A 27,730-nucleotide genomic window follows, 5' to 3' on the forward strand; every position below is an offset into this window, starting at 1 on the left:
GCAAATGGGATCATAGTCATGCAGTTTTGATCTAAAGGAATCAATTGTTAATGGTTTCATGTACACTTTGAATTCTAATAAGATATTGCACATATGTCCAATTGGAAGCCTAAAATTAATTCGACGGGCATAAACACCACGTCTTATTTTTTTTTTCTGGCAAATCAACATGCTTTAGTTTGGAATATCTAATTTTTGAATAATATAAAAACACGCAATACCATATTTGATAAGACTTGTAACATCAAAGCACCCTATGACAATCCTTTCTTATGTTTAAATTCTTCATCCCATTAATAGATATGTAAAAATCATGGTATTGATATCAGTTGCGGATCCAGGATCACAATACTAAGGATGTTTGAACTTCTCTAAAAAAAAAAAAGTAGTGGAGAATATCGATAGTGCGAGATAATTTTATTAATCGAAACCAAAATTTACACACAAAATTAATATAAATCTCTCACACATACTAAAATTTTCTCGCATATTAGTCGATGAATATTTGATCTCTCTAATCATCTCATCATCATCTAAGATTCAACATTCTCTTTCTTAATATAAATTGACTAATCAAGACTTAAATATTGAAGTTTGCAGTTGGTCATAAAAAATTAGAGAAGATATGAAAAAATAAATTTGAATATTCTAACTTCCAAAGTCTACATTTCTCATAAAATTATGAAGTAATTTGATTTGAACGCTTTTGTTTTGGCTCAAGATTTTACATAATAGCATAATAGATTATATTTGAAAACGTACAGTGGTAGTAGTGGCAAAGCGTATTGTAGCCTAATTGGTTGAGGGGGACGCGCTATTGAGGGTGTGGAAGAACCGAAGAAGTGTGAAGTTAAGGAAGAGAGGAAGTCAAACTAGAGTCTAGGGGATTTTGGGGATGTTTCAGGAAACCCAAGCTAAAGAAATAAAGTTTTATGTACCTAGAGTTTTTTTCTTTTGTCTTAGATTGGGAGATGCTTGAGCAACCCCATAGACTAAAGTAGATCCGTCCCTGATTGATATAGGAGAGCGTATTCCACACACCGCTAGAGTATGATGCTACGAAAATCTAACGGCGCTTGCAAATCGCGCATTGATTGCAAACCCACTTACAGAGTAATGCACAACCCTTCTTTCTCAAGATTCAATAGATCAAAGTTATAGAACATAATGTAGAGCAAAAAGATCATAACTCAAGACTTAATAGCTCTATTCTCGAATTCTTCTCCTTAGTAAGTATACCAAACGTATGAAAAAAGCTTATCATGCAATAAACACGACGACGACAACAACAACAACGTACACGTTTTTGAATATAACAACCACAATACACTTTGTCTACTAAAGAAATATTAGTATTCTTTCTCGCCTTCTAATTTGAGACAGCTGGAGTTATCTACTTGATTTTTCATCTAGATAATTGAGGAATATCATACAAAATAGTGTGAAGCTAGGATCTAAGGGGTAATCAACAAAGTTTCATGAGGACCTAGAACAGTAGAATGTAGCCATTGAAGGGAAGACGTATGTCAACCACTTTGAGGGATTAGTTACCTCGGCAGCAAACGTGGGATTCTTGACTTTTTATCGTATCCAAATCTTTTACTATTTAAACCCCCACATGCTTTTAACAAAACTCAAATGTCAACCCCAAATTTGATAAAAAAATTAAAATAAAAGGCCCCAAGCCAAGGGCATTATTCCCCTTAATATTAAAAAAAAGAATATAGTAAGCAAACAAAGCGCCCCCTGAAAAGTCAACTCCCTCCTCCCTCCCATTTCATCACTTCTGACTTTCAGACTTTCCCCTTCATTCCCTCTGTCTGGTTCTCCTTGAAACCTCATGAACAAGAATCACATTCTCCCATCCAACACTTGCTAAAAACCAAACTGAACCAACAAACCCACTTCTTTGATTCTCTTCTTTTTTTATTCTCTAATGGGAAACGGCGTCGGAAAGATCGCTCACTGCTGTTCTCTCGCCGGCGATATCTCCAGACGCCACGACGTCGATATCGTCTCCCCCGACGAGGGCCTCGGTCACTCCTTCTGCTACATTCGCCCAGAAATAATAATCTCCCCCACGACATCGTTTGAAGCGTCCTCAGAAGAGTTCATCCCCAACCCTTCTACGACCACGTTCCGGTCGATCTCCGGCGCCTCCGTCAGCGCCAACACGTTCACGCCGCTCTCCACTACACTCTATGATCTCTGCCCTGACATCTCTGGTGTTATCGATCGTGCTGCCAGGTTCGAGAGTTCCACGTCATTCGCTTCGATTCCTCTGCAGCCGGTTCCGAGGAACCCGGGTTTACCGGGTTCTGGTAATGCTGAAAGAGGCTTCTTGTCGGGTCCGATAGAGCGGGGGTTCATGTCTGGTCCGATTGACCGGTTGGTGTGTTCCGGTCCGATTGAGAAGCAGTCGGAGAAGTTGGAGAGGAGCCTTTCTTTTGGACTTGAGAAGAAGCAAAAGAGAAGCAGTTTGATGAGGATGGTAAGAAGAGCGATGAGGATGGTAAGAAGATCGAAGGCTATGAATCGGTGGAACAAGTCTGCAGTGACGCCGAAAGAAACAGAGTCGGAGAAAGTCAGCGAGGAGTTGAAGACGAGTAGTACTAATTTGAGCGGCCAGGCGAGTTTGGGTGGAAATGAGAATGGGATTGGGGAGTTCTCAATGGAAAGTAAAAAACTCCAATGGGCTCAAGGGAAGGCGGGTGAGGATCGAGTTCATGTTGTGGTTTCTGATGAGCATGGTTGGGTTTTTGTGGGGATTTATGATGGGTTTAATGGCCCCGATGCTCCTGATTATTTGTTGTCTAATCTTTACTCTGCTGTACATGAGGAGCTCAAGGGTTTGCTGTGGAGTGACATCGAATCCTCGGATTTGAAGTCATCGGATTCGAATGTGTGTGCTTTTAGTGAGCTTGGCTCCATTGATGGAGTTGAGAATTGTGCTGTAGAGAATGAGCTGCCAAGTAGAAAACAGAGCAAGAATTTGGGGAATGAAAGTAATGAGATGAATAATAAGTGGGAGGAGAGTCAGAGGAGATGGAAGTGTGAATGGGTTAGAGAAAGGCCAGAGCTTGATAAGAAAACCAAGGACAATTTGAAGCTTAAGGTGTGGAATGGGGTGGCAGCTCCTGTGAACCCCTCAGATATTCTCAAGGCTCTTTCGGAGGCGTTAAGAAAGACTGAGGAGGGCTATTTGGATGTTGCCGATAAGATGGTTACCGAAAATCCAGAGTTAGCTCTAATGGGGTCTTGCGTGCTGGTCATGTTGATGAAGGGGGATGATGTCTACTTGATGAATGTTGGGGATAGTCGTGCGGTTTTAGCTCGGAAAGCCGATCCCAAGATCAAGCGAAACTTAAAAAGGATTAATGAGGAAGCTTTATGCGAACGTAGATCATCTAATGCTGATGAGTTTTACAGTTTAAACAATTTGACTTCGGTTCAGCTGACAATGGATCACAGCACAAATGTGAAAGAGGTATTTGACATTGTCGCGCGCTATGTTCTCTGTTTTTGGTAGTTAAATTTTTGAAATATGTGACAATTGAAGTCTCTCTGATTTGGTTAACAGGAAGTTCAAAGAATAAGGAATGAACATCCAGATGATGCGTCTGCAGTGACGAATAAGAGAGTGAAGGGCTATTTGAAGGTCACTCGGGCATTTGGTGCCGGCTTTCTAAAACAGGTACTTGCAGTTTAAACTTGTGTTTTGATAGGACTTGTGAATTGCTTCAAGTACGTTACAAACATGAATACCAATTTCTCCTATGTATATCTCTTATGAGTTATAAATAACAATCGATACTATTTACAAGGCTGTACTGCTTTAGTACTGTAATGAAAATGAGACATCAATGAACTAAGATCACAAATTAGGTCCATTATTTTGTGATTAATTTGTTCATATAGAGGTGTGTAGAGGAGAAGAATTAAGCTTTGTGCAGGAGATTTAAAGCGAGACTTGTTCTACAGGAGATTTAAAACGAGACTAGCTTATTATTGGATGGTCATCATGAACTTAACATCCGACCTTCTCTTTTGCAGCCAAAATGGAATGATGCACTGCTAGAGATGTTTAGACTCAATTACGTTGGGACTGCCCCTTATATCACTTGTATACCATACCTCTATCACCACAAACTAAGACCAAGAGACAGACTCTTAATATTATCCTCTGATGGACTCTATCAGTACTTCACAAATGCAGAAGCTGTCTCCGAAGTAGAATTGTTTATCTCTTCATTTCCTGATGGTGACCCTGCACAACATCTGATTGAAGAGGTGTTGTTTAGAGCAGCAAAGAAAGCTGGTAAGTACTATAGCCCCTATTATTTCGATCAACCAAGAACTCAATGTTAATTGGATGCATGCAGTTACTCTTTCATCGGATTGTTAACTCATGTGCAAGTTTGGGTTTGCAGGACTGGCCTTCCACGAACTGCTTGACATCCCACAAGGGGAGCGCCGTCGCTACCACGATGACATTTCCATTATTATCATCTCACTCGAGGGAAGAATATGGCGTTCATCGCTTTAAATAAATACAAATTCTGCAAAAAGTACAGTCACATGAAGGGTTTGATGGCCAGTTTTGACATTCATTGTTTCATTTGTACACTTTTTTCCCCAATATCCATCTAAAATACTCGCCATGCTGCAAATAGCTGCTGATTAGTATGTAAGGGTTTGGAGAAGAGAAAGGTGATGAACAGAGTGTTTTCGTTTGGTCAAAAATGTAGTATAAAACGAGTAACCCTTGTGCGAATGAGAAACTGGAACAATGTATCACCCCTGAAGTGGTTCCTGGTGTTGGAATGAGCATGCATGATGCAAACTATGACTTTGAAATGTCTCAAGTCCAGACTGAGATTTTCCAACTCTTCGTTTCTTGCTTCCATAACAAGGCAAAGAAACCGGCCGGAGTGGTTAAAACAAGATTAGGATGTCGTTGGTTGTCATGGGAATCAGAACGTGAGCTCACTTTCAATATCACTTTATGATAAAAATGAGCATCACAGTGTCTTACTAGAAGAAAATGAATCCTCAGAATCGTATTGTTAAGAAGAAATGGAGCAGGTTATGTAGATCCCTATGTTTAGTCCAGTTCAACCTTATTAGGTTTCAACCCTAAGTCACCCTCGATCACCTCTGCTTTTATAACAAACATAGAAAAAAAAAGATGTCTACTCAACACGTAAGCAAAATCGTTTTTCAATAACTAAATGTAATTCATGAGAGCAATGTATCTACTCCAAAGGCAATTAACATAGATTCACACCTTCAAGATTTATTCAAAACGTATAGCTTAAGATCCAGAAGTTTAATGAAGTACAAATTATACACACGAATGTGAGAAGAGGATTAATTCACATTTCCATTATCTACAGCTATGGTGAGAGTCCTGTCCATGTTGAATTGACCTGGAAATTTAGAGACAATAAGCTGTAAATCGGTGGCGTGGAGAGCAAATATTTCAACTACTTCGTTCAGTTTATTGTGGCACTTGACAGTTAAGTCAGAGATTGGTAAGTTGGAGAATTTGCAAGAAGGCCGTTCTGCCCAAGTGAGAAGCTCTTCTCCATACAAACCATTATCTTTCTCAATTTGGATAGTCCTCGAAGAACCATTTGATCCACCATTGTTAGTCGCATAAGTTAGTACATTGCCCCGTGTGACAAAGAACATCATAGCAAGAGGTTCTCCCTCTCGGATAATATAACTGTCCTCTCTGTAGATCGCCGGCTCAAGCTGCTTGCATATTTTTGTCAACACTTCATCTCCCTTGTCTTGAAGCCCATCAATCTATTTTAAATTACATGTACAAAGTACAAGGAAAAACTCTTATGAGGAAAATCAACAAAAACAAAATATAATACAGGAGTTCATATAAATGACTAGATATATGAGACGAGAAAAATCAAGAACTACCCGGATGCTGATATTTGATCAAAAAAGAGGATCACATGATCCCTTCAGATTTAATACAGGAGGCCCCTTGCACTAAGGAATTCCTTTTTTTTTTTTGTCTTTTAAATGGATAGCTCATTAGCTAACTTTTCGACTACATTTCAACATCTCCACCACTTAACTTTTAGGGTCTAATGTGTAGATCACTCATGTAAAATTTCAGCCAAAATTGTGATCGTTAAGGTATCAAACTTGGCGAAAGCAATGGACACACCAAATGTAATGACCCCAAAATTTCGAGCCTAAAAACTCAAAATTTCAAAGTCGTTAGAACACCAAAAACAATCTCAAGAAGTTGAAATCATTTAACATGCACAGCGGATCATCTCTGAGTTCCAAATACAACTCAGTCAAACCGATTATTACAAACCAAATTTATAATTCGACATTACAATATGATGGAAAATGTAATAATCCTCACAACTCTCACAAAGCTCACAAATAAATTCACTCAAATTCTCACACAAATCCACGCCAGAATCTCACCACGAACAGGATACGAACGACTTCGAATCTCCGGAGTCGTCACTCAATCTCCGCTAATCAACACCTGCGGAATTATCCCCTACACCATTGAATTGGTGCACCGGGATTGTAAACACAAACCCGGTAAGCTTATAGCTCGTATGAGTAAAATGACAATACAGTTCGCATATCAATATATACGAAAAATCACAATCAACAATATAAATGCCCTCATGAGTCAATGGACGGCCCATCTGGTTGTCCCAAATAAATATGAAATAAAACGCTCATGAGAAATTAAGTAACCCTTCTGGTTACCTAAATGCATTTATAATACGGGTACCAAGAACGCTGGTACACATCTGTTACCCCTCTCGTAATACACCGCTGATATTGGATAGCCACCCGCTAACCAACATCCAAAACAATCTGAGTACCCATGAGCAGATAACCACCCGTTACCTCACATGCAGTACTACGCTGATATTGGGTAACCACCCGCTACCCAACATCCAAAACAATCTGAGTACTCATGAGTAGATAACCACCCGTTACCTCACATGAAGTACTATGGCTGACAGACTAGAGCTCTAACTGTATCGTAACTTTAGCCCGGCCAAATGCTAGGTTCCGACTTGCCAAACACGTACAATAATCTCACATCATATTGTACCAAATCACGTCCGAAGACAAATCAATATTTTAACAAACTCAATGTTAAAATCACGTACAATAATCTCACATTATATTATACTAAAAATCATGTCCGAAGACAAATCAACATTTTAACAATCTCAATGTTAAAATCACGTACAATAATCTCACATCATATTGTACTAAAAATCATGTCCGAAGACAAATCAACATTTTAACAATCTCAATGTTAAAATCACGTACAATAATCTCACATCATATTGTACAAACCAAAATCACATGCTCGATATTTAAATCTCGTCATCGAAATGACATAAATCACGATAAAGTCATAACAGTATATTATATAGCAAACTATATATATATATGTACATATTTACCATTTATACAATATATATATAATCTATTATATCATATACATGTCATATTTCATAAACACGTCCGAAGACAAAACATTTTAACAAACTCATGTTAAAACCACATACAATAATCACACCTCATATCGTACAAAAATCAAATCACATGCTCAATATTTAATTCTCGTCATTCGAAATGACCAATTCAAATGAATTCATAACAGTATATAATATAGCAAACTATATATATATATATGTACTTATTACCATTTATACGATATATATGTAATCCACTATATTGTATACGTGTCGTAATTCAATCTTAAAAACTCTTGTAAAATCTTGAATCACCGCAAGGGTAGATTCGTAAATAAGTGAGATTTTACTCACCTTATTGACTTGAGCGATATTCCACAATTTCCGAAGATAATTCCTTTCCTCGTTTTAACGATCACCTTGAAAAGATAAGAAAAGAATTTAGAATCGTTTCGTAAACCTTTAAATGCCGAAACAGTAATAATCGGTTACTGTTCAGCAATTTTCGGTTTTACGAAATCACTGTTCAGTGTTACTGTTCAGTGTTACTATTCACGGTTACTGTACAAATATGCAATTAATACGTATTTCTGTATGTATAAATATTATATACGTATTTCTGTACGTATAAATACTATATACATATTTCTGTACGTATAAATATTATATACGTCTTTCTGTACATATAAATATTAATACGTATTTCTGTACGTATAATATTATATACGTATTTATGTACGTATAAATATTAATACGTAATTTTGTACGTATAAATATTATATATGTATTTCTGTACGTATAATTATTAATACGTATTTTAGTACGTATACGTACTATTTAAATATAAATACAATCTCAGTAAATAAAATTTACTAATTACTTTTTACAAATTACTTTTTACATTTACTGAAAGTAATTTATATTTACATTTACCGTAGGTAAAATTTAATTACATTTACCGTACGTAAATAAAATTTACATTTACCGTACACAGTAAATTACCAAAATACCCTTTTGTCAAAACTGTTCACACCGCCGCACGTGGCGGCGCGTGTGGCACTCCGGCAGGCCGCGCGTGGGGCCCACGCGCCAAGGCTAACCACGGCGCGTATCACGCCACCGCCACCACCAAACTTCCTCTCTCTTCCTCCTCTACCTCCCCACTGCCTCACACCGCCCATAGTCCCCTCCACGCGCCGCCTAATGCGGCGGTGTTCATAACCCTCCGATCCTCACAAATCCAAACCAAATCCTTCACAAATCATCCACAATCCATCACAACAATCACACAAGGTTAATCCTTACCTCAATCAATGTTTTGGACCGTCAGATTCATTGGAGGAGTTCCAAAAAAATCATCGTGGGGCTCGGGTTCAAGGCGAGGCGATCGCTGGCGTCGCCGCACGAGGCGAGTCTCTCCGTAGGTTGATTCGTGTCGTGGAGGGGAGAGCGAGCTCGTGGTGGTGGCGTCGGGCTCCTGCTATGCCGGCCACGTCGAAATCGACTAACCCGAGGTTGAGCTGCGTCGGCGTTCCTCGATCCCCGCTCGGGGTGCGTCGCCGATACTACCGGTCGCTGCGTCATGGTCTCGCGGTCTCCGTGACACCGGCGGTGTCAAACACGGAGGTGGGTGAAGGGAGCTCGTCGGCTTGGAAGGAGAGAGTCGGGGAGAGAGTGAAAGAGGGAGAAGGAGGGAGGCGCGGGGTGAGGAAAGGAGAATAGGGTTTCTGAAAATGGAAACCCTATTCTGATTGATTTCCTTTTATACCCCTTTCTAAATCGGAAACTAAATTCCGACATTAATAACTTTTACGTACGACGTCCGATTCGAACGCGTTACATATCCACGAACTCGTATCGACGAGCTCTACAACTTTCGTGAAGGAAGTTTTCGCAAACGATCGACGGAATAAAAGTCGATATATACGTTGCGGAATTGTAACGTTTTTCTTATTAAACGTCCCGAAAACGTTTCCGTTTTTCTTTTCAAAACATCGCAAACAATCACGTTCTTTTTAGATCGAACTTCACAACTTAATAGAATTTAAATTAAGCCAATATTGTTTGGAAATTTAGGGTTGTTACACCAAATCTGTCAAACCTGAACCGTTCATGCTTATAAGTTTAAATCGCAGTTTTGAATGCCTTAAACACCTCCATTTTGGCTGAAATTTTACATATGTGATCTACACATTATACTCTAATTGTTGAACGGTGGAGATGCTGAAATGTGATCGATAAGTTGGACAAGTGACCTATCCATTTTTTAGACCCCAAAAAGGGATTCCTTAGTGGAAGGGCCTTATATATATATATATATAGATATATATCTTCATGGCTATACAGTATATATACTGGTAATCAGTGAACGTGTGTTAAAAGAAATAGCAAATTAAGGCCGTTCTAGTTACAACACCAGTTTAATGGAAAGATGCTTACTTTCTTAAGCTTATCCAAAAACAGACTGCGCTTGATTTTCGGAGCAGATGGTCTTAATTGTGTCAAGGAAAGAATTGAAAACATATTCTCCACAATGTAAGTTTCATCTTCTCTAAGTTTTCCTTTCACCGCTAGCCTGAAATGCCTCCTCCATGTAGATGACAAGCCATATTCCGATAATATGTCTGGTATTTTTCGATCATTGATTTCCATTGTCTGTGCGATAGTCTCTAATTTGTCAACTTTCTTCATAAATTCCTATTCAAAACCATTCAAGTACGTTCAATTCAGAAAACTGAAACATAAATTCCTATTCCGGAAAGACAAATTGAACTTAATAATCAGATGCATGTGTAACCTGCACTGATTTTCATCACTAACCTGCACAAACCCCAAGAGATACATAAACAGCACCAAGCCGCTTATCGAAATGAGAATCACAAACAAGTTTTCCCATCCATATGCACTCGCCTCAGTGAGGTTTGAAGCATAAGAGCTTAACAGAAAAGAAGGAAACATAGAGTAATGTACACTCTACATGTAAAAGATACGAACATCCTTAGGATATGATGCATTTTAATGGTGAGCAGGCTCATATTACGACCTTACCCGTTACTATTTATTTCATCCTATACATCTTTTTATTTTTTTTAGAAGTACGGGCGAAACTGCAGCCCTTAAACCGAAGCCCCATCCTATACAGAAAAATATGACCTGTGCCGGAAATGCGGATATAGACTCATGAGTCTCACACCTTGTGACAAACCGATCAATTCCTCGTATCATTGAAATTTATAAAGTCTAACGTTTTGGTGCATGAAAGTTTGTGTAAACGTTTTGGTGCATTTTATGTAACATGATTGCACGGTCCTAGAATATGGGTGTTCCTTGATCCGGACCTTATAAGTGATAATCAAACAATAAGCTTTGACTGAAAAGAAACAGACACAGCAGCAGATAGAGAAACAAACACAGCAGCAAATCTCTCATTTCTCAAGATCAATAAGCCAACAAAGAAGAAGAACAAACCAGAAACCAGAATACACACAGAGATGAACTGAATGGAGACTTTTCTACTCAAAAACAGATTGTACAGGGCTGTTCTCTTTCTTGATATTCCAAGACCAGCTAAGCTACTTCTTAAATAAAACAAAGGATAATTCTAGACACATAAGGACTCTAGAGACATCTAGTAAGTGATACAACATAGATAATGACACCATATTAAAAACATGTCTACAACATAAACTTTTCCGATTCCAAAAAGGACTTTAAAATCAACATTGACATGTATGACAACATATCAGTTTGGTGCCAATAGCGAAATCAGCCAATGTTTATAAAAACACTCGTGAAGCATTTAAAGCGTGATTTTCTCTGTAAAACACATATTCGCTTAAAAGTGGTCATTAAGGCGTAGAGGGCGGATAAAACTCGGTGACGCAAGGTGTATGCAAAAGTTAACAGAAAAGGATTGATAAATATTGGAAAGTTCAAGCAAAAGATTGGCTTAACGAGATATAAAAACCAGATGCAAAAATGCTTCCAGTTTGATCATCGTTCTAATGACAACAGAACTTCATTAAAAAAAAGTTGTTGGAATTTAAAATATTAATAATATGTTTAGCAATGGTGAAATACATGCATACCTTAGATTTCGTATGCCCCAAGAAGAACACAGCAACCATCTCTGAAAGAAATTTGTTGATCCTTGCATGCTGGATTGTAAGGCACCTTGAAATATGCCAAAATCGAAAACTCTTTTATCTGGGGGATTTATAGGGCACAAGTTCTCCAAAAGTGTGAAATTTTTGTGTGCATTTTGAACACATGAAGTACTAAATTCACATCCATTTTGACTTCTGCAAGCATGTTCCCAACACCCTATTTGTCGTTGGATGGAGAAAAAGTACCAAAAGGCTCCGAGAATCTAGTTAAAACAAAAAATAAGTTCATTATACTCATATGTGAAAAACAAAACGAGCAGTTAAATTAAGTAGAGAGACATAGTTTAAAAAAAACTTACATGGCTGGCAATGAGGTACCCGTACATATTGACGACGATCAAAGACCAATTTGGAAGCTTCAATCCCTTACCGCCAATGTTCCACGTATTCCAGTTCTTGCACAAGAGATAGAGAGGGTAAACTCGAGGTAGATATTGCAATAGAATAAGGAAGTTGAGAAATTTCATTATCTTCAAAGAGTTTGAGCCCCTCATGTTTGGAAGAAAAACTAAAATTGCAACCTGCACAATGGGCACGTACACTATAAATATGCAGAAGCTTAAGCCGACAAATTTGATATATCTGTAGTGAGAAAAATATTGACCGGAAGCTTCTATATATCTTACTTGTGGAATAGGAAGAACAGCCAACATTTCACCAGCTAGCTCCAGCATTTTCTTGTTAGGGGACTTCCACCGCCACTGGCGATGCTTAATGTTATCATATATATTAAATATATTGAGCAAGTAACGAATATCTCCCCATGATCGAAGAACAAGAGCAGCTATCTTCACCTTGTTGTCCAACACGAGACACTTGGTGGCGCCGTTGATAAGAGGAGCATATAAAAACAGAGGATCCATTACCAGATACACCACAGACGATAGGGCAACCACCGGAATATCTTTACCGAGAAGATCGATACGGGTAATACATGGGATTAAAAACACTGTAATTGCATGGGCTATGAAACTGAGAAGGCCTGAAATCATTCTGACCAGGAAAGAACAAACATTATTCACTCTGTTAATTAGCTTTTACCAATCTAGTTAAGAAAAAAAATTAGATATCACGATGAAAGTCTCTCTCTCTCTCTCTCTCTCTCTCTCTGTGTTAAAAATAGCGGTAAAATCAAATCAAACTATAAGTATCGTAGCAAATTAATTGCTTTTTATTCATGCGTCGTACGTGTAACTGGAGGTCATTACCACCATTTAATCAGAATGAATAATCAATATTCAATAATGGGTTGGTAGTACTGGTATGATGAGAATGAAGAAAGGATGGAGCCAACTAACTTTTCATATCTATCAAGCCGTTCACCATAATGGAGCCACCGCCAATCGGCCACCGAGCTGACCGCCATAACTTGAAAATTTCCTTGTACCACAGCAAAGTTATGAATGTTGACCACATATTTATGTTTCGCAAATATATTTAGGTACCACAGCATATATATGTTTCGCAAATAATTAACTATCAACAATTCTACATTTGCGCAAGTGAGTTATACCTGGATGGCTTAGTTTTGCGTAGGACTTCTTCTACAGCTGAAGATGCAGCAAATCCCTTTGAAGAACACTGTAGCTGGGATAGAGACTACTGAGTACTGATCAGGGTTGATCAAGTAGACTGAAGTAAATATGGTTAGTTTGAAGCATCACATAATTACATATATATAATCCCAAAAGTTCTTCGATCAAGCAAAGAACAAATAATTTAAACGAATACCATTATTCTATCAGTTCTTTTGGCAAGGTATAACTAAAAGAGCGTACATATCAGTTCTTTAAGTAAGGCATCTGCATGCCTTTTTTAATTTTGAAGAAATAACCAATAGGGAAGTGACATTCATCTTTTCAGATGGTGATTCTGCACAACAAAAATGATATTGTGGAGCAGAAGAGAAAGCTGGAAGTACTGCACCCCTTTTAGACTTGAACCGAGGACTGATATATAGATGACCAAATAGATAATTTACACAAATAATTCCCATTTGGTGGGAAAATGATATATAAAGAGCACTATCTGGAAATAAATAATATGAGGAGCTTTACAATCTGCATTGCTCCTCCAAAAAGAGTTGGAGTTGCTACAAGTCTAGCACAGAGAAGTTGAGAACAATTCATTTTCAGGTATTCACGGTGCAAAAGAGATTCAAAGCAAATGTTGAAGAAATAATGAACAAGAAGAATATGGAAGTTTTGAGATTTTCTCTTGATTTTTTGATAACTCAAATGGTGAGAAGATACAAGTATTTATATAGAGAAAAATAAATCTTCTTTTGATATACATATTGGAGTAACACCTATGCAACAGATAGGATGGAGGCGGAGGCAACACAAGCACAGCTGTGGAGCAGAAAGTTCAACAAAGAGACGACAACTTAGCTTTCCATTTGCAGACAAATCACCGATAGGGAAAAGTAAGATGTGAGGTCAACTCAATCTCAAAAGTCAAACAAAGCAGTTCCAATTGAACTAGGCCGGTTCATATCAAACCAAAGGAAACACGATTACATATTCAACAGTCTCCCTCAAGCTAGATCCAGGAGATTGATGAAGCCAAGTTTGGATAGAAGAAACAAAAAATGTTGAGAGGACAGTGACTTGGTGAAGATATCAGCAAGTTGATCATGACTTCGAATGTACCTTGTTTCAATAACTTTAGTTTGAACTCGAGTGCGCACATAGTGACAATCAACTTCAATGTGTTTTGTCCTTTCATGAAACACATGATTTGATGCTATGTGCATAGCAGCGTGATTGTCACAGTAGAGGATCATAGGTTGATCGGAGAAAAAACTAAGACCATGAAGAAGGCTCTTGATCCATACCAACTCACAGGAGGCTGAAGCCATGGTCTATACTCAGCCTCAACACTTGAACGAGTTACAACAATTTGTTTCTTGCTTTTCCAAGAAACCATGTTTCCACCAACAAACACACAATAACCTGTAGTATTTTTTCTACAAGAACATTTCCAACCCAATCTGCATCAACATAACCAACTACACCCATATTTCCATATTTCTAAAAAAGAATGCCTCTTCCAATAGATCCTTTCAGATATCTCAGAATACGCTTCACTATGTTTAAATGAGCAACAGTAGGAACATGCATGAATTGGCTAACAATGCTAACACTATAAGAAATATCAAGTATGGTAATAGTGAGATAGATTAATTTTCCCACTAACCTTTGATAATAACTGATATCATCAAGAACATTATTAGCATCATCAACAAGTTTGAACTTACTTGAAATAGGAGAATTTGTTGGCTTGCAATCCAACATCTCAGCATCCTTCAACAAGTCAACAATATACTTTCTCTGGTTTAAGAAAAGACCTTTCTGAGAATAAACCATTTCTATACCTAAGAAATATTTCAGCCTCCCTAGATCTTTGATTGCAAACTTCTTATGCAAAGCACACTTCAAAGCAGTAATTTCATCCGAGCAATCACCAGTGATGATTAAATCATCAACATAGATAAGAACCACTAGTCTCCTTGACTTGCCATTTCTCACAAATAATGAAGAGCCTTCATTGTTACTGCGAAATCCAGTGGCTTCTAACACTAAGCTGAGCTTGGCATACCAAGCCATAAATGGATTTTTTTAGCTTGCAGACCAAATCAGAGTTATTAGCTTGTGCATGACCAAGAGGCAAACACATAAAGACTTCTTCTTCCAAATCACCTTGCAAAAAAAACATTTTTGACATCCATCTGATGAAGTTGCCATGAATGATTCACTGCAATTGACAGTATCACTCTTACAGTGTTCATTTTGGCTACAAGAGCAAAAGTCTCCTTGTAGTCAACGCCATAGGTCTGAGTGAATCCTCGAGCAACAAGTCGAGCTTTTTTCCTCTCTATTCTCCCATCAGAGTGAAACTTAGTTTTGAAAATCCACCTGCATCCCACAACCTTTTTTCCTTCAGGAAGTTGACAATTTCCCAAGTATGATTATCATGCAGAGCTTGTAGTTCATCTGTCATAGCATCTTGCCAATTTTTGTGCTTACTTGCTTCTTCATAGGCATGAGGATCATCAATACAATCAAGGCAACTCAAGAAAGAAATATGAGAGGGTGAAAACCTTTTGTGAGTGAAAAAGTTGTCAAATGAGTGCTTGGACGACATCATCACAGTCTTTAAATTTTACAGGCTTATTCCTAGCCCGACTAGGATTTCTTCTAAGAACAACTGGATAATTCTTAGCATGATCAACTCCACCATTGTTCACCTCAGGTTTATCTGCAACATTTTGAGGATCAACATTACTAAATTCACCAGATTGATCATCATTGTTAACAACATAATTATGATCAAATTGAGGCTGACCTATATCTGTCACATCTGCAACACTATCATCATTGACATTCTCATTTGCCAAGAAATTTAGAAGGGATTTAAATCACCATAAATTACTCCCTCACTCTCACACAAAATTTTACTTGTATAGAAGGGAGTGGATTCTTCAAACTTCACATCCCTTGAAATAATAACCTTCCTTGTAGCTGGATTGAAGCATCTGTAACCTTTCTGAGTAACAGAATAACCCAAGAACACACATTTAGCAGCTCTTGGATCAAGTTTGTCTCTGTGAATAGCTTAAGAACAAAACATACACATTCAAATGTTCTCAAATGAGAAATGTCAATCTTCCTTCCCTTCAACTTCTCCAAAAGTGATTTGAACTCTAGAACTCGACTAGGCAGTCTATTGATCAAATAGGTAGCAATAAGAACTGCTTGTGACCAAAATTCTTTTTGTAAGCTGCAGATGATTAGCCATGTAGTAAGCTGTAGAAAACGCATTAAGGATACTTGGAACATCTGCAGCCTTAACATGATCAGACTCAGCTAAAAAAGCTAAAAACTTTCCCAACATGGCAGTATGATTGTTGGCTGAAGAAGAGCTGCCTCCTTCATTCAACTGTTTCTGCTGCAGGAATGCAGCAAACTCATTGATGAGAATTGCAGGATTTGCAGCGAAATCAAGAAGCATCATAGGTGAAGGAGAAGAAGAAGAGGCTTCAGCAGATACATTAGCCTTGTAATTGTTGTTGAAGTGACCCTTATTCTTCTTCTCTCTTTCCTTCTTAAATTTGACCTTGAGTTTAGGATGGAGAATCCAACAGGTGTCAACATTATGAGTGGTAAACTCACAATGATCACATAGCTTCCCTTTAGCACCCTTGGTTACATCAGATACGAAAGAGGCCTTGTATGCTATAGCTTCAGAGATATTGTTCTTGACTTTAGCATTCATGACGTCCAATAGTTACACACACACTTCTAAAAGAAGGTAGATCTGCATTCATCAGAATAATGCTCCTCATGTCCTCATACTTAGGACTCAAGCTAGCAAGAAGATGAAAAATCTTATCGTCCTCAACGCCCTTCGTCAAAGTTGCAACATCAGTGGTGTGAGGCATGTAGAGGTTCAGTTCATTCCACATATTGGTCAGAATACCATGATGCTTAGTGAATGAGTTTCCCTCTTGTAGAACTTCTGAAATCTCCTTCTTAAGTTGAAAGATCCTTGCAGCATTGTTTTGATTTCCATACATCTCCTTCAAGCTTTTCCACATGTCAAAGGCAGATTAAGAGTAGCTGTAGATCTCTCCAAGCTCAGGAACCATCAAGTTGACAAGCCAAGACATAACTTGGCGATCCTTGCACAACCACGCATCATATCCCTCAGACAGTGGCTCAGGCACAAGAATAGTACTATTGATGTAACCAAGACGAGATTTTCCACTGAGAGCGAGTACCACATCTCGTGCCCATGGAAGATAATTGAACTCATTGAGTTGCTTTGAGGTTAATCGTCAGTTGATATTGCAGTCAACATCAGAAGGTAAGGCATCGGAAATGGAAGATTTATTCCTAGATGTAGCATCGGATTCAGCCATTGAAACACTGAATCAAAGATTACAAATTGAATGACAACAAAGCAGGAATAAGAGACAAGAGACTAATCTACCTGCTATGATACCATGAAGAAATAATGAACAAGAAGAACATAGAGGTTTTGAGATTTTCTCTTGATTTCTTGATAACTCAAATGGTGAGAAGATACAAGTATTTATACAGAGAAAAATAAATATTCTTTTGATATACATATTGGAGTATACATATATACAAGAACACTTATGTAGCAGATATGATAGACGCGGAGTCAACACAAGCGCAGCTGTGGAGCAGAAAGATCGACAAAAAGACGGCAGCTCAGCTTTCCATTTGCAGGCAACCCACCAAAAGGGGAAAATATACTACCTCACTGCTCAACTTTTCATTTGCAGACAAACCATTGAAAGGGAAAAGTAAGATGTGAGGTCAACTCAATCTCAAAAGTCAAACAAGGCGGTTCCAATTAAACTAGGCCGGTTCATATCAAACCAAAGGAAACACGATTTCATATTTCAACAAATATCATCCATCCGGTTAACACTGACTCTGCAATGTAAGATATACCATTATACATAAATGTTTCTTCCTCAGTCTAAGGACGTTTATATCATATATAAACTACCCAATTATTGCTATCAGTATCTACAGGTTCCGGACAACAAGGGAATATTTCCACCATCTTATACTGAGATCGTAGAGGTCTAAACTTGGGAATGACGACTCATGAGTGGGATGTATTCTCAAGTCCAGTCAAGTTCGTGAAAATTGAGTGAGATTCTTATGATAACAGGTGGGATTGCAGGGAAATGGGCAGTCAATCTGCTTTGCGACTTTTCGATTAAAGTACCAATCACCCACAGACTCTGCAATTGTCTATCTAAGTTCAAATGAGTCAGATAACTTACCTATAAAATTGACAGAATACCATATGTTTTAATTTTCTTTCTCAGCAAGGCTGCAAGAGATAGAAGAACAACTACAAAGCCACATTGCATTGCTCTACCACTGAAATATATTAAAGGAATAACTGTTGACTGGTTGCAATTTTTTTAATCCTAACATCCCCATCAATCTCAAGTTGCTGAATAGACTCCCTTACCAATATATCATGATCATCAACAGAAGTAGGGAAAGATCTATTATAAGCTTTGTGAGCTAAGCGTTCAATCTCAGAGGACTGAACAAACATAAGTGGGAGGAGACAGAGGACTCTCTTAATCTGATGTAAGTACACTACAGGGATCAAGTACTTCCTTGGACAAGATTCTACATTTCTACTTGAAATTATATATATATATATATATATATCCTTACCTTATTGTTTATTCGTGGAGATCTGGGTGAATGCCATGTCTCCGAATAATGGGTCTAGCAATGAATAAAGCATGAATTTATATATATTCCTCCCTCCTTATTTTTCTGGAATTCGTTCAATGCATTTAGCATAAAACCACGGAAGCCTGTACACATCAAATAGATAAGTTAGTTTGTTACAATGAAGTTGATAACTATCCTTTATCAGAGAACCATTTACTAGTTCTCAATTCATAGTAGATCCTATCTACCAGTTCACAGTGCATTTCTTACATGGGTTCCAGAACAGTCAATCCCACTAAATTTCTCACTGATTATCTTTAGTTTCTCACTGATGCTTCAGGTATCAAGATATGTTGTATCTAATGAAAAAAAAGGGAATGAGAAACCAAATTTTGATCAAGCAAATGATTGGGTTCACAGGAAAGTTACCTGCCAAAAATCATAAGCTGGGTTGACAAGGAAGACTGGAGTGCTGACGTGTTTGATGATTTCTTCAGGAAATAGACACTGTCACAAAAATAATGAAAGATTACTGCTACACATCATAGTATCATACTCAACAAGAAACTAAAGACCTCTTGAAGAACCTGTTACAGTAGGAAAGCCTTATGTCTTAAAAATTAATTCATCAAATTGGGATGATAAAATACATGGACGTTCTAGAGGATACTATGAACTTATTACTCAACATTTCTCAAATTTCGTCAGTGAAACATTTTGAGAAACAAATCTGTCATATTGATTGTAATAGGTTGTGTATGAGTTGTAAAGTTTCCTTATGCGTAGTAATATGTTATGTATAAGTTGTAAAACTTCCTTATGTGTAGTAATAGGTTGTGTATGAATTGTCTGAATATTCTCACTGCTATATAAAGCTCATAGTGCAATATAAATGAAAGGCACTTCAGCCAATTCTCTTCTTCTCTTTTACATAGTATCAGAGCACTCGATTATAGATCATTGCACTCACGCCAACACAATAACATGGTGCTGCAACAACGGAGTATGTAGAACCTTGCCCTCTGCTCCTTCACCAGCATAATGCATTTCCGACCAAACGATTTGCACGGTGCTCGGACATGCTTACTGCAGAAGTTACTGTTATTGCCGTTGTGGTCTTCCATGTTCTTACTGCATATGTTTCTATTGCTGTTGCTGCTACAGTTGCTCTGGTCTGCTTGTTCTGCTTCTTATTCTTCCTCATCCTCCTCTTATAAATGCAGTGTTTGAAACTTTGTCTTACTCTTAAAACTAAGAGAGAATGAGATATAGACGGTTCTTTGCTTAGTGGTGAAAGAGTGAGTTTGATCCAGACTTATTTCTTCCTCGCTGCATCTTAATTTCTCATGCAGCCTCTCCTATCATTCATCATGGCTGGTGATGATGATGTTCTTTCACCAGGCAAATCAGTTCCCCCCAATTCCAAAGAATCATCAAAATCCAAATCTCCCCTCTCAAATCTCCCCTCCAAGTCTTGGATGGGAACAACTACAATGGTTGGAAAAGGGATATGCTATGAGCTTTGAATTCCAAGAACAAGCTTGGTTTTATCAATGACACAATTGAGTCTCCTTCAGAAAAGACTGATCCAGATGGTTACAAGACATGGACTCAGGTCAACGACTTGGTGTAGCAGTGGATCACCAACGCTATCAGTCAAGACATTGCTGTGAGTCTCACCTATTACTCTTCGACTCAAGAGGTATGGGAGGACTTACATGAATGATTTTCATAAGGTAATTCCTCTCGAATTTTTGAGATTCAGCGAGATATAGTTTGTCATAAGCAAGAGCAACAATCAATCTCAGCTTATTATACAAAACAGAAAGGTTTTTGGGATGAATTGACTTCTTATTATGAGGTTCCACACAGCTCCCAAGGAGATCAACATAGACTAATGCAATTTTTGATGGGTTTGAACGATACTTACAGTGTTATTCACAGTTAGATTCTTTTGATGAATCCTTTGTCTACAGTCCGCCAAGCTTACGTTGTTGTTGCCCAAGAAGAGAAGCAATGTCTACTCAGTGCTACACATCCAACCGAGTCCAGCGGTAGTGCGGCCATGGTGGTCTGAAACTCTGGCAAATTTACAAATCAAGAACAAGGTAGCAAACCCAGTTTCAATCAGGGAAGGGGGAGATCTGAGTCAAATCCCCGACCACATTCTAGCAGATTCAGTTCTCAAGAACAACGACAAATATCAGGGAGAGACTGTTTTCAATGTGTCTATTGTGAAGACCATAGACATTGGGCTCAGACTTATTTTGAATTGATCGGCTATCCTCCTGGTCACCCAAAGGTGAAGCAAACTCAGCAGACTTCCACTCCTAAGCCGAATTCTAACACTGGTTTTAGAGTTTCATCTGCCAATAATGTTTCTAGCGTTGTAAGTTCTCATGCTGGGCCTTCAGTTACTCTATCTGAAGCTTAATTTAATCAATTTATGGCAATCGTTAGCAATATGTCTCCAAGCTCTAACTTTCATGCCAATGAAACTCTGAAAACTAATGTTATAACTAAACCAGGTTTTTCCAAGGTTGCTTCCCGCAATTGGATCATCAATAGCGGGGCAATCCGATCATATTTCATCATCAACTGAATTAATTCATGTTGATAATCGATGTTCCTTGCCTCCGGTCTTATTACTAAGTGGGAATAAAGTTGTTATTGTCGCAAAAGGATCACTGCTCTTAAGTTCCAATTTTTTCCTCCATGATGTGTTATCTGTGCCAAACTTTAAAGTTGATTTGATGTCAGTTAGTCGTTTGACAAGAGACATGAATTGTTCAGTGACTTTTTATCTTTTTCGGTGCATATTGCAGGATATGGCTACGAGGAGGATGATTGGTTTGGGTGAACAACGTGATGGATTATACTATTTGGTGGCATTAGCGACGGAGAAGTTCATGAACCAACCTACCTCCACCACCAAACAGTTTACCTGCAACCTCTCTATATCCTCCATCGATCTTTGGCACAATAGGCTCGGACATGTGTCTTCACCATGCTTAGGTTTCATCGTTAAACATTTTCTGAATTTTCCAATTTAATCAAATAAAGTTTGCCACATATGGCAAAGCATAGTCGTTTACATTTCTATAATAGAAAAAAAAATTCGAATAAACCTTTTCAAATTATTCATTGTGACATTTGAGGTCGTTATCAACATCATTCACTTTCTGGTGCTCATTATTTTCTCATAATAGTTGATGACTATTCACGTTTTACTTGGATTTTTCTAATGCGACATAAGAGTGAAGCACAACCTCTCATAAAGCATTTTTTTAACTATGCTCTTACGCAATTCGACTCTCTCATTCAAATTTTTCGCAGTGATAATGGTGCTGAATTTATCTCACTCCGTCCGTTCTTTTCTGATAATGGAGTTGTTTTCCACCATTCTTGCGTTTACACACCTTAACAAAATGGGGTTGTGGAACGTAAGCATCGTCATATACTCCAAGTTGTTCGGGCATTAAAATTCCAAGCTCATATTCCCTCACAATTTTACGGTGATTGTGCACTTACAATCGTTCACATCATCAATAAGTTACCCACACCTCTTCTTTCCTTCAAAACTCCTTTCGAACTACTCTACTCCAAACATCATTCATTTTCTCATCTTCGTGTTTTTGGGTGTCTAACTTATGCCATAAATGTTCATCATTCCTATAAGTTCGATCAATATGCTACTCAATCCCCCTTTATCGAGTATCCGGTCGGTCAAAAAGCTTTTAAGCTATATGATTTGTCTACAAAAAAATATTTTTACCAGTCGAGATATTAAATTCCATGAAGATATCTTCCCTTATGCAGCCTTAGACCTTTTGGGCCACCAACCCGGCCCAATTTTTACTCCAATACATGAACCCGACCCGGTCCTTCCTTCATCTGATATCGATGGCTTCACTTTCGATATGGCCATGCTTGAGCCATAACCATCACCACCTCACTCTCCTCTTTATCCATCCACGACAGATCCGCCCTCTCCTTCACCTTCCCCGCTACCACTTCGGCCTCCACCACCTCTGGTCCGCATATACTCCCGCCGTCCATCACCCTCTGCCCATCCTTCGCCTAATCCGCCCACATCAGTCGCCCCACCCACCACTAAACCCATCCCCGCCCGTCGCTTCAGCCGCCAGTCGCACCCACGGGACCGTCTCACTTACAATGTTTGCTCCATTTACTCAGATATGTCGTCCTTCTTGTTGCCTGATCCGACTAAAGGAACTCATTACCCGTTGGCTAGCTATCTCTCTTACTATCGGTGTGTGCCATATCATCAAGCTGTATTGTCTCAGATCAGTCATGTCAGTTGGAAATTACACCAACTGGATGTGAATAATGCTTTCCTTCATGGTGATTTATCAGAGGAAATATATATGTCTCCTCCGCCAGGTCTTCGGCGATAGGGGAGGAGAATCTGGTATGTCGATTGCACAAGTCTCATTATGGTTTGAAACAGGCCTCAAGGCAGTGGTTTGAAAAGTTTTCTAATGCAGTAAAGTCAGCCAGGTATGTTCAATCTAAAGCTGATTATTCATTGTTCACTGCACTTTTGATTTACGTTGATGATATATTGATTACTGGGAATGACTTGGAGACAATTGACTTGCATAATCAATTTCATCTCAAGGATCATGGAGACTTAAAGTATTTTCTTGGCATCGAGGTTTCGACTTCGAAACGTGGTATCTTTATCAGTCAACATAAATATGCCTTGGAGATTATTGAAGATGCATGATTTTTAGGGGCCGTTCCGACAGATACTCCCATGGAAAAAGGCTTGAAATTGTCAGAGCGTAGTGATCTGCTCAAAGACCCTGAGAAATACAGGAGGTTGATTGGTCGGCTCATATATCTCATTGTATACCATCCTGATATTACCTATGTCGTCCATGTCCTTGAAAGGTTCATGAATCAACCTAAGAAGACGAATTGGGAAGCAACATTAAGGGTGGTACGTTACTTGAAAGGTGCTCCAGGATAATGTTTATTATTTTATTCCATCAGTGATTTTAGATTGAGAGCCTATTGTGATTCTAATTGGGCAGGATGTCTGGTCACAAAAGTTCTGCAACCAGATACTTTGTCTTTCTTAGATCTTCCTTGGTTTCTTGGAAGTCTAAGCGCCAAAAGACAGTGTCTTTATCTTCAGCAGAGGCTGAATATCGAGCTATGATAGGCACATGCTGTGAGTTGACTTGGTTACGTTACTTACTTAAGGATTTGGACATGTTGCTTCACGAGCCAGCTTTGTTATTTTGTGACAACAATGATGCACTCCACATTGCAGTCAATCCAATTTTTCATGAGCGAACAAGGCTTATTGAGATGTACTGCCATTATATCCGAGAGAAAATTCTAGATGGTTTTGTGGTCACAAGACATGTAAGTTATGTCTATCAACTAGCTGATGTTCTCACTAAATCATTGGGAAAAGACATTTTTATTCCTATGATTCACAAGTTGGGAGTGCAAGACATTCACTCTCCAATTTGAGGGGGAGTGTTGAGAATCAAATATGTCATATTGATTGTAATAGGTTGTGTATGAGTTGTCTGAATATTCTCACTGTTGTATAAAACTCATAGTGCAATATCAATTAAATGCACTTCAGCCAGTTCTTTTCTTCTCTTTTACAAAACATACACCAACCTTAGCTGGATCGTTTCTTGCAACACAATCCCTGTGCAAACTTTTGGCTAAATCCTGACAGCAAGAGAAACAATTAAGAGTAATTAATAACGAGTCTCATGCTAACTCTCAGTTCCCATGAAGATACTGTTAAAAAAATTATCTAGCAAGACAAAACAATTTACTTTCATAGTACTAATCTCTATTACTCAAAGTGGACAAAAAGTCTCATGTCTCTCAAGTAATACAAGCAAAATATACCTCTCAAGAATTCAAACATAATTTGCCTACTGATGGGCATCCCCTATCATATCCATCAACCACTTACAGAGTTCTAGGAAAAGATTACACAAGAGCTATGAAGCACGGACACGTGCTATGGGCAGCGTATTGCGTGTCCGACACGGACACAGACACTCTCTGACATGCGAACTGACTTTGGATACGGCTCGGACACGGAGTATCCGAATTGGACACGCGGACACGCACCAACTCATAATAAAAGTGAAAGTGCTTATGGTGATATTCGAATCTTAGTCATCAAAGGCACTCAACAACTCCTCAACCATTCGAATAGATTCAGTTTTTGTTATATTTGCACACTTTAATATATATATATATATAAGGAGATAAACTCATGATAAAAATAAGAATGCTTGTGGTATGATTCGAACATTGGTTATCCAAGGTACTTATCAAGTCCTTAGTCATTCTAACAAGTTATGTTTTCATCATTTTAATGCACACTTTGACATATATATACATCTAAAATTCTAAATACTTTCAAATTTATAAATTAATTTTTTTAATATATATATATATATATATTAAAAATAATATTTAATTAACGTGTCAACCATGTGTCTGTGTCTAAAAACAATTATATATGACGTGTCTACGTATCAAATCGTGTCTAACACGTGTCCGTGTTAGTTAGCACAAGAAAGTGAGATTAGAGCTTAACCTGAAGGACCACAACATCACGATAAAAAGTTCTCATAGTCCGAATTTTGGTTAGAATCTTTCCTGAAATGTCAGAAAGAATGAAAAAAAAAATCAAAATCTATCAATCAAGTTGTCTTATACAAGCATAAAAACGCATTAAAGACAGGAAAAAAGAAGGTACACGTGCTTAACAATTAGTGTATAAAAGCATACAACACTAAACTCCAGCTGTTACCTAATAGGAAAGCATTTAAAATTGGTAAATAAGTAAAATGGTATGGGGAAGCAGTCAAATCATGACAGGTTCCTGGTGATACAACTTTTTGTTGATCTTAAAAGAGTTCAGACAAATGTATTATCCTAGAATGACTTCACAGTGAACCCAAAAGATGTTGGTGCAAGGGAGTAGTACACAAAAAACGTACTCATCGAGAAAAAAACCTGCATCAGCAAGACATTTGACAGTTGAATCCCTAGGTAAAAGACCTCGAAAGTCATCACAGTGTATAAGAGTCGCCAATCCACCAGCAGAGCATCCAGTAAGAAGTGCCTGTAAGATTTTCAGCTCTGCATATCAGCTGAAATGCACCACTACTATTCAATCAAACAACAACAGTTACCATAGTGACGGCAGAGACTCATACCTGTTTCGCTCTGGACAAGCCAATCGACAAGAGTTCATCCATAATTGCTTCCCAAATAAGCGGTCCTCTAAAGAAATTTTTTGATCCATTCTACAAAATCAAAACGAACAGACAATGTCACAACTAGCAAGCAGCCATTCATAAAAACTTACAGCGAGAAATTAGAAACAAGACACAAAATCTCCAAACAAATATTCACCTTATGTTCATTTTTGGGGTGGCCAGAAAAAGAAGCGCCATCACAATACCGTACTTTGACTTTGTTCCGGTTATAGAAGTCTAGATTACACTCCACAAATACAACCAGAAGTCCAGAACACATCAATTAGCTAGATAGCAACATACAATTGATTCAAACTACAGTACCAGGATTTTCAGACGGTTGAGAGGTCAAAATCACGGGAAAGGGAACTCTACGATCCATGCACTTGGAAGAGCCTAACGTAGTCGGTTTCGGCAAAGAACATGACTCTATTGAAGTGCACCAACCTCCACCCTGCAACACATTTCACCAATGGAGTATTAAGTACTACAAAAATATATAAACAAAGTGAAAGAAACGGAGTAAAAGATTGAATCACAACCTCAATGTGAAGCAACCATCTAAGCAAACTGCAATCAAACCAAGAGAAGCAAATGAGTAAAGAGGTAACAAGTCGAGCGGAGAGAATTGATGTTTGAGGTGGGAGGAGATTGAGTACAGCCGGGTTTGCGTTCGTAGTCGTGCAGGAGAGTCAAGTCGACCAAATCGGCGGCGGTGGTTGGATGGAAGGGGGAGTGGCGCCAAGTAGGGGTGGACAAAATGACCCTAAAACCGAAAAAAACCGGACCCGAACCCAAACCGAATCTGAACAAACCGAAACCCGAATCAAACCGAACCGAAAATAAAAAAACCGAACCGAACCGATTCTATTTGGGTTGGGTTTTGGGTTCAGTCCCTTAGAAACCGAACCGACCCGAACAACCCGAAGTCAATGGTCAACGTTACAAAACGACATCATTTTGTCATATTTATAATTTTACATTATTATTATTTTTTAAATAAAAAAATAGTGTGGTCGGCCTCACAGCAGCACATAATTTCTAACCTAATTGACTTAATGTATAAGAGGTGCATTATTTAGCCGTCTTGCTTCCTTCATAATGCGATAGTTTTATTTTAAACCTAATATAAATGTTATGATACATTAGTTGACACTTAGGAAATCGCCAACTCTAATTCGAAATATGATCGATCGACACCAGCAGATGTGATTGATATATATATTTAGGGACCCCGTAAAAATTTCGTCCGTTTTGGACATGGTTTGACCGTTCGTACCTACGGTTAACTAAAAAAGAGGCGTTTTCACATAATAAAACCTCATTGACCGGGGCTTTGCCAAATAGATTTCTTCAGTGCGACCCCGCATGATAAGTAACAAAAATTAGGTAATTTCAGATATGCAAACGGCTTTCGGCGTTCGCATATTTGTAATAGGTCCTCCCTTATAGCATAATAGTGATGTTTTCGATTTACCAAAAATTCTGACGGTTAAATGAGGTCCGAATTGGATGAAATTTTTATAGGGTCACTAAATATATATACCGATTACATCGGCTGGTGT

General features: G+C 38.3%; 2 protein-coding genes and 1 pseudogene across 2 annotated transcripts; 1 reads left to right on the forward strand and 2 right to left on the reverse strand.

The window, feature by feature from the left end:
- Positions 1-1,798: 1,798 nt before the first annotated feature.
- Positions 1,799-4,790, forward strand: LOC126798212 (probable protein phosphatase 2C 23). The gene is made up of 4 exons (XM_050525104.1): positions 1,799-3,487; positions 3,581-3,694; positions 4,054-4,318; positions 4,431-4,790. Exons 1-4 carry the CDS (start codon positions 1,937-1,939, stop codon positions 4,544-4,546), a joined length of 2,046 nt encoding a protein of 681 aa, XP_050381061.1. The 5' UTR covers positions 1,799-1,936; the 3' UTR covers positions 4,547-4,790.
- Positions 4,791-5,370: 580 nt separating this feature from the next.
- LOC126796773 (cyclic nucleotide-gated ion channel 1-like) lies at positions 5,371-15,261 on the reverse strand. Its single transcript, XM_050523503.1, has 9 exons — positions 14,852-15,261; positions 14,498-14,645; positions 13,167-13,234; positions 12,280-12,646; positions 11,953-12,174; positions 11,576-11,856; positions 10,308-10,422; positions 9,927-10,184; positions 5,371-5,811 (listed from the first exon to the last, which is right to left on the reverse strand). Exons 1-9 carry the CDS (start codon positions 15,259-15,261, stop codon positions 5,371-5,373), a joined length of 2,310 nt encoding a protein of 769 aa, XP_050379460.1.
- Positions 15,262-18,324: 3,063 nt separating this feature from the next.
- On the reverse strand, positions 18,325-27,240 carry LOC126796774 (pectin acetylesterase 5-like; annotated as a pseudogene).
- Positions 27,241-27,730: the final 490 nt, after the last annotated feature.

This window comes from Argentina anserina, chromosome 6 (assembly GCF_933775445.1).
Source record: "Argentina anserina chromosome 6, drPotAnse1.1, whole genome shotgun sequence".
Taxonomy (NCBI): Eukaryota; Viridiplantae; Streptophyta; class Magnoliopsida; order Rosales; family Rosaceae; genus Argentina; species Argentina anserina.

Coding starts and splice junctions, on each gene's coding strand:
- LOC126798212 (XM_050525104.1), top strand. CDS start 1,937: ATGGGAAACGGCGTCGGAAAGATCGCTCACTGCTGTTCTCTCGCCGGC. Junction 3,488..3,580: donor ACAGCACAAATGTGAAAGAG/GTATTTGACATT, acceptor TTTGGTTAACAG/GAAGTTCAAAGAATAAGGAA. Junction 4,319..4,430: donor TAGAGCAGCAAAGAAAGCTG/GTAAGTACTATA, acceptor TTGGGTTTGCAG/GACTGGCCTTCCACGAACTG.
- LOC126796773 (XM_050523503.1), bottom strand. CDS start 15,261: ATGGCTTGGTATGCCAAGCTCAGCTTAGTGTTAGAAGCCACTGGATTT. Junction 14,646..14,851: donor GATATCAGTTATTATCAAAG/GTTAGTGGGAAA, acceptor ATGTTGATGCAG/ATTGGGTTGGAAATGTTCTT. Junction 10,423..11,575: donor TGGGGCATACGAAATCTAAG/GTATGCATGTAT, acceptor TTTTCTGTTAAG/CTCTTATGCTTCAAACCTCA.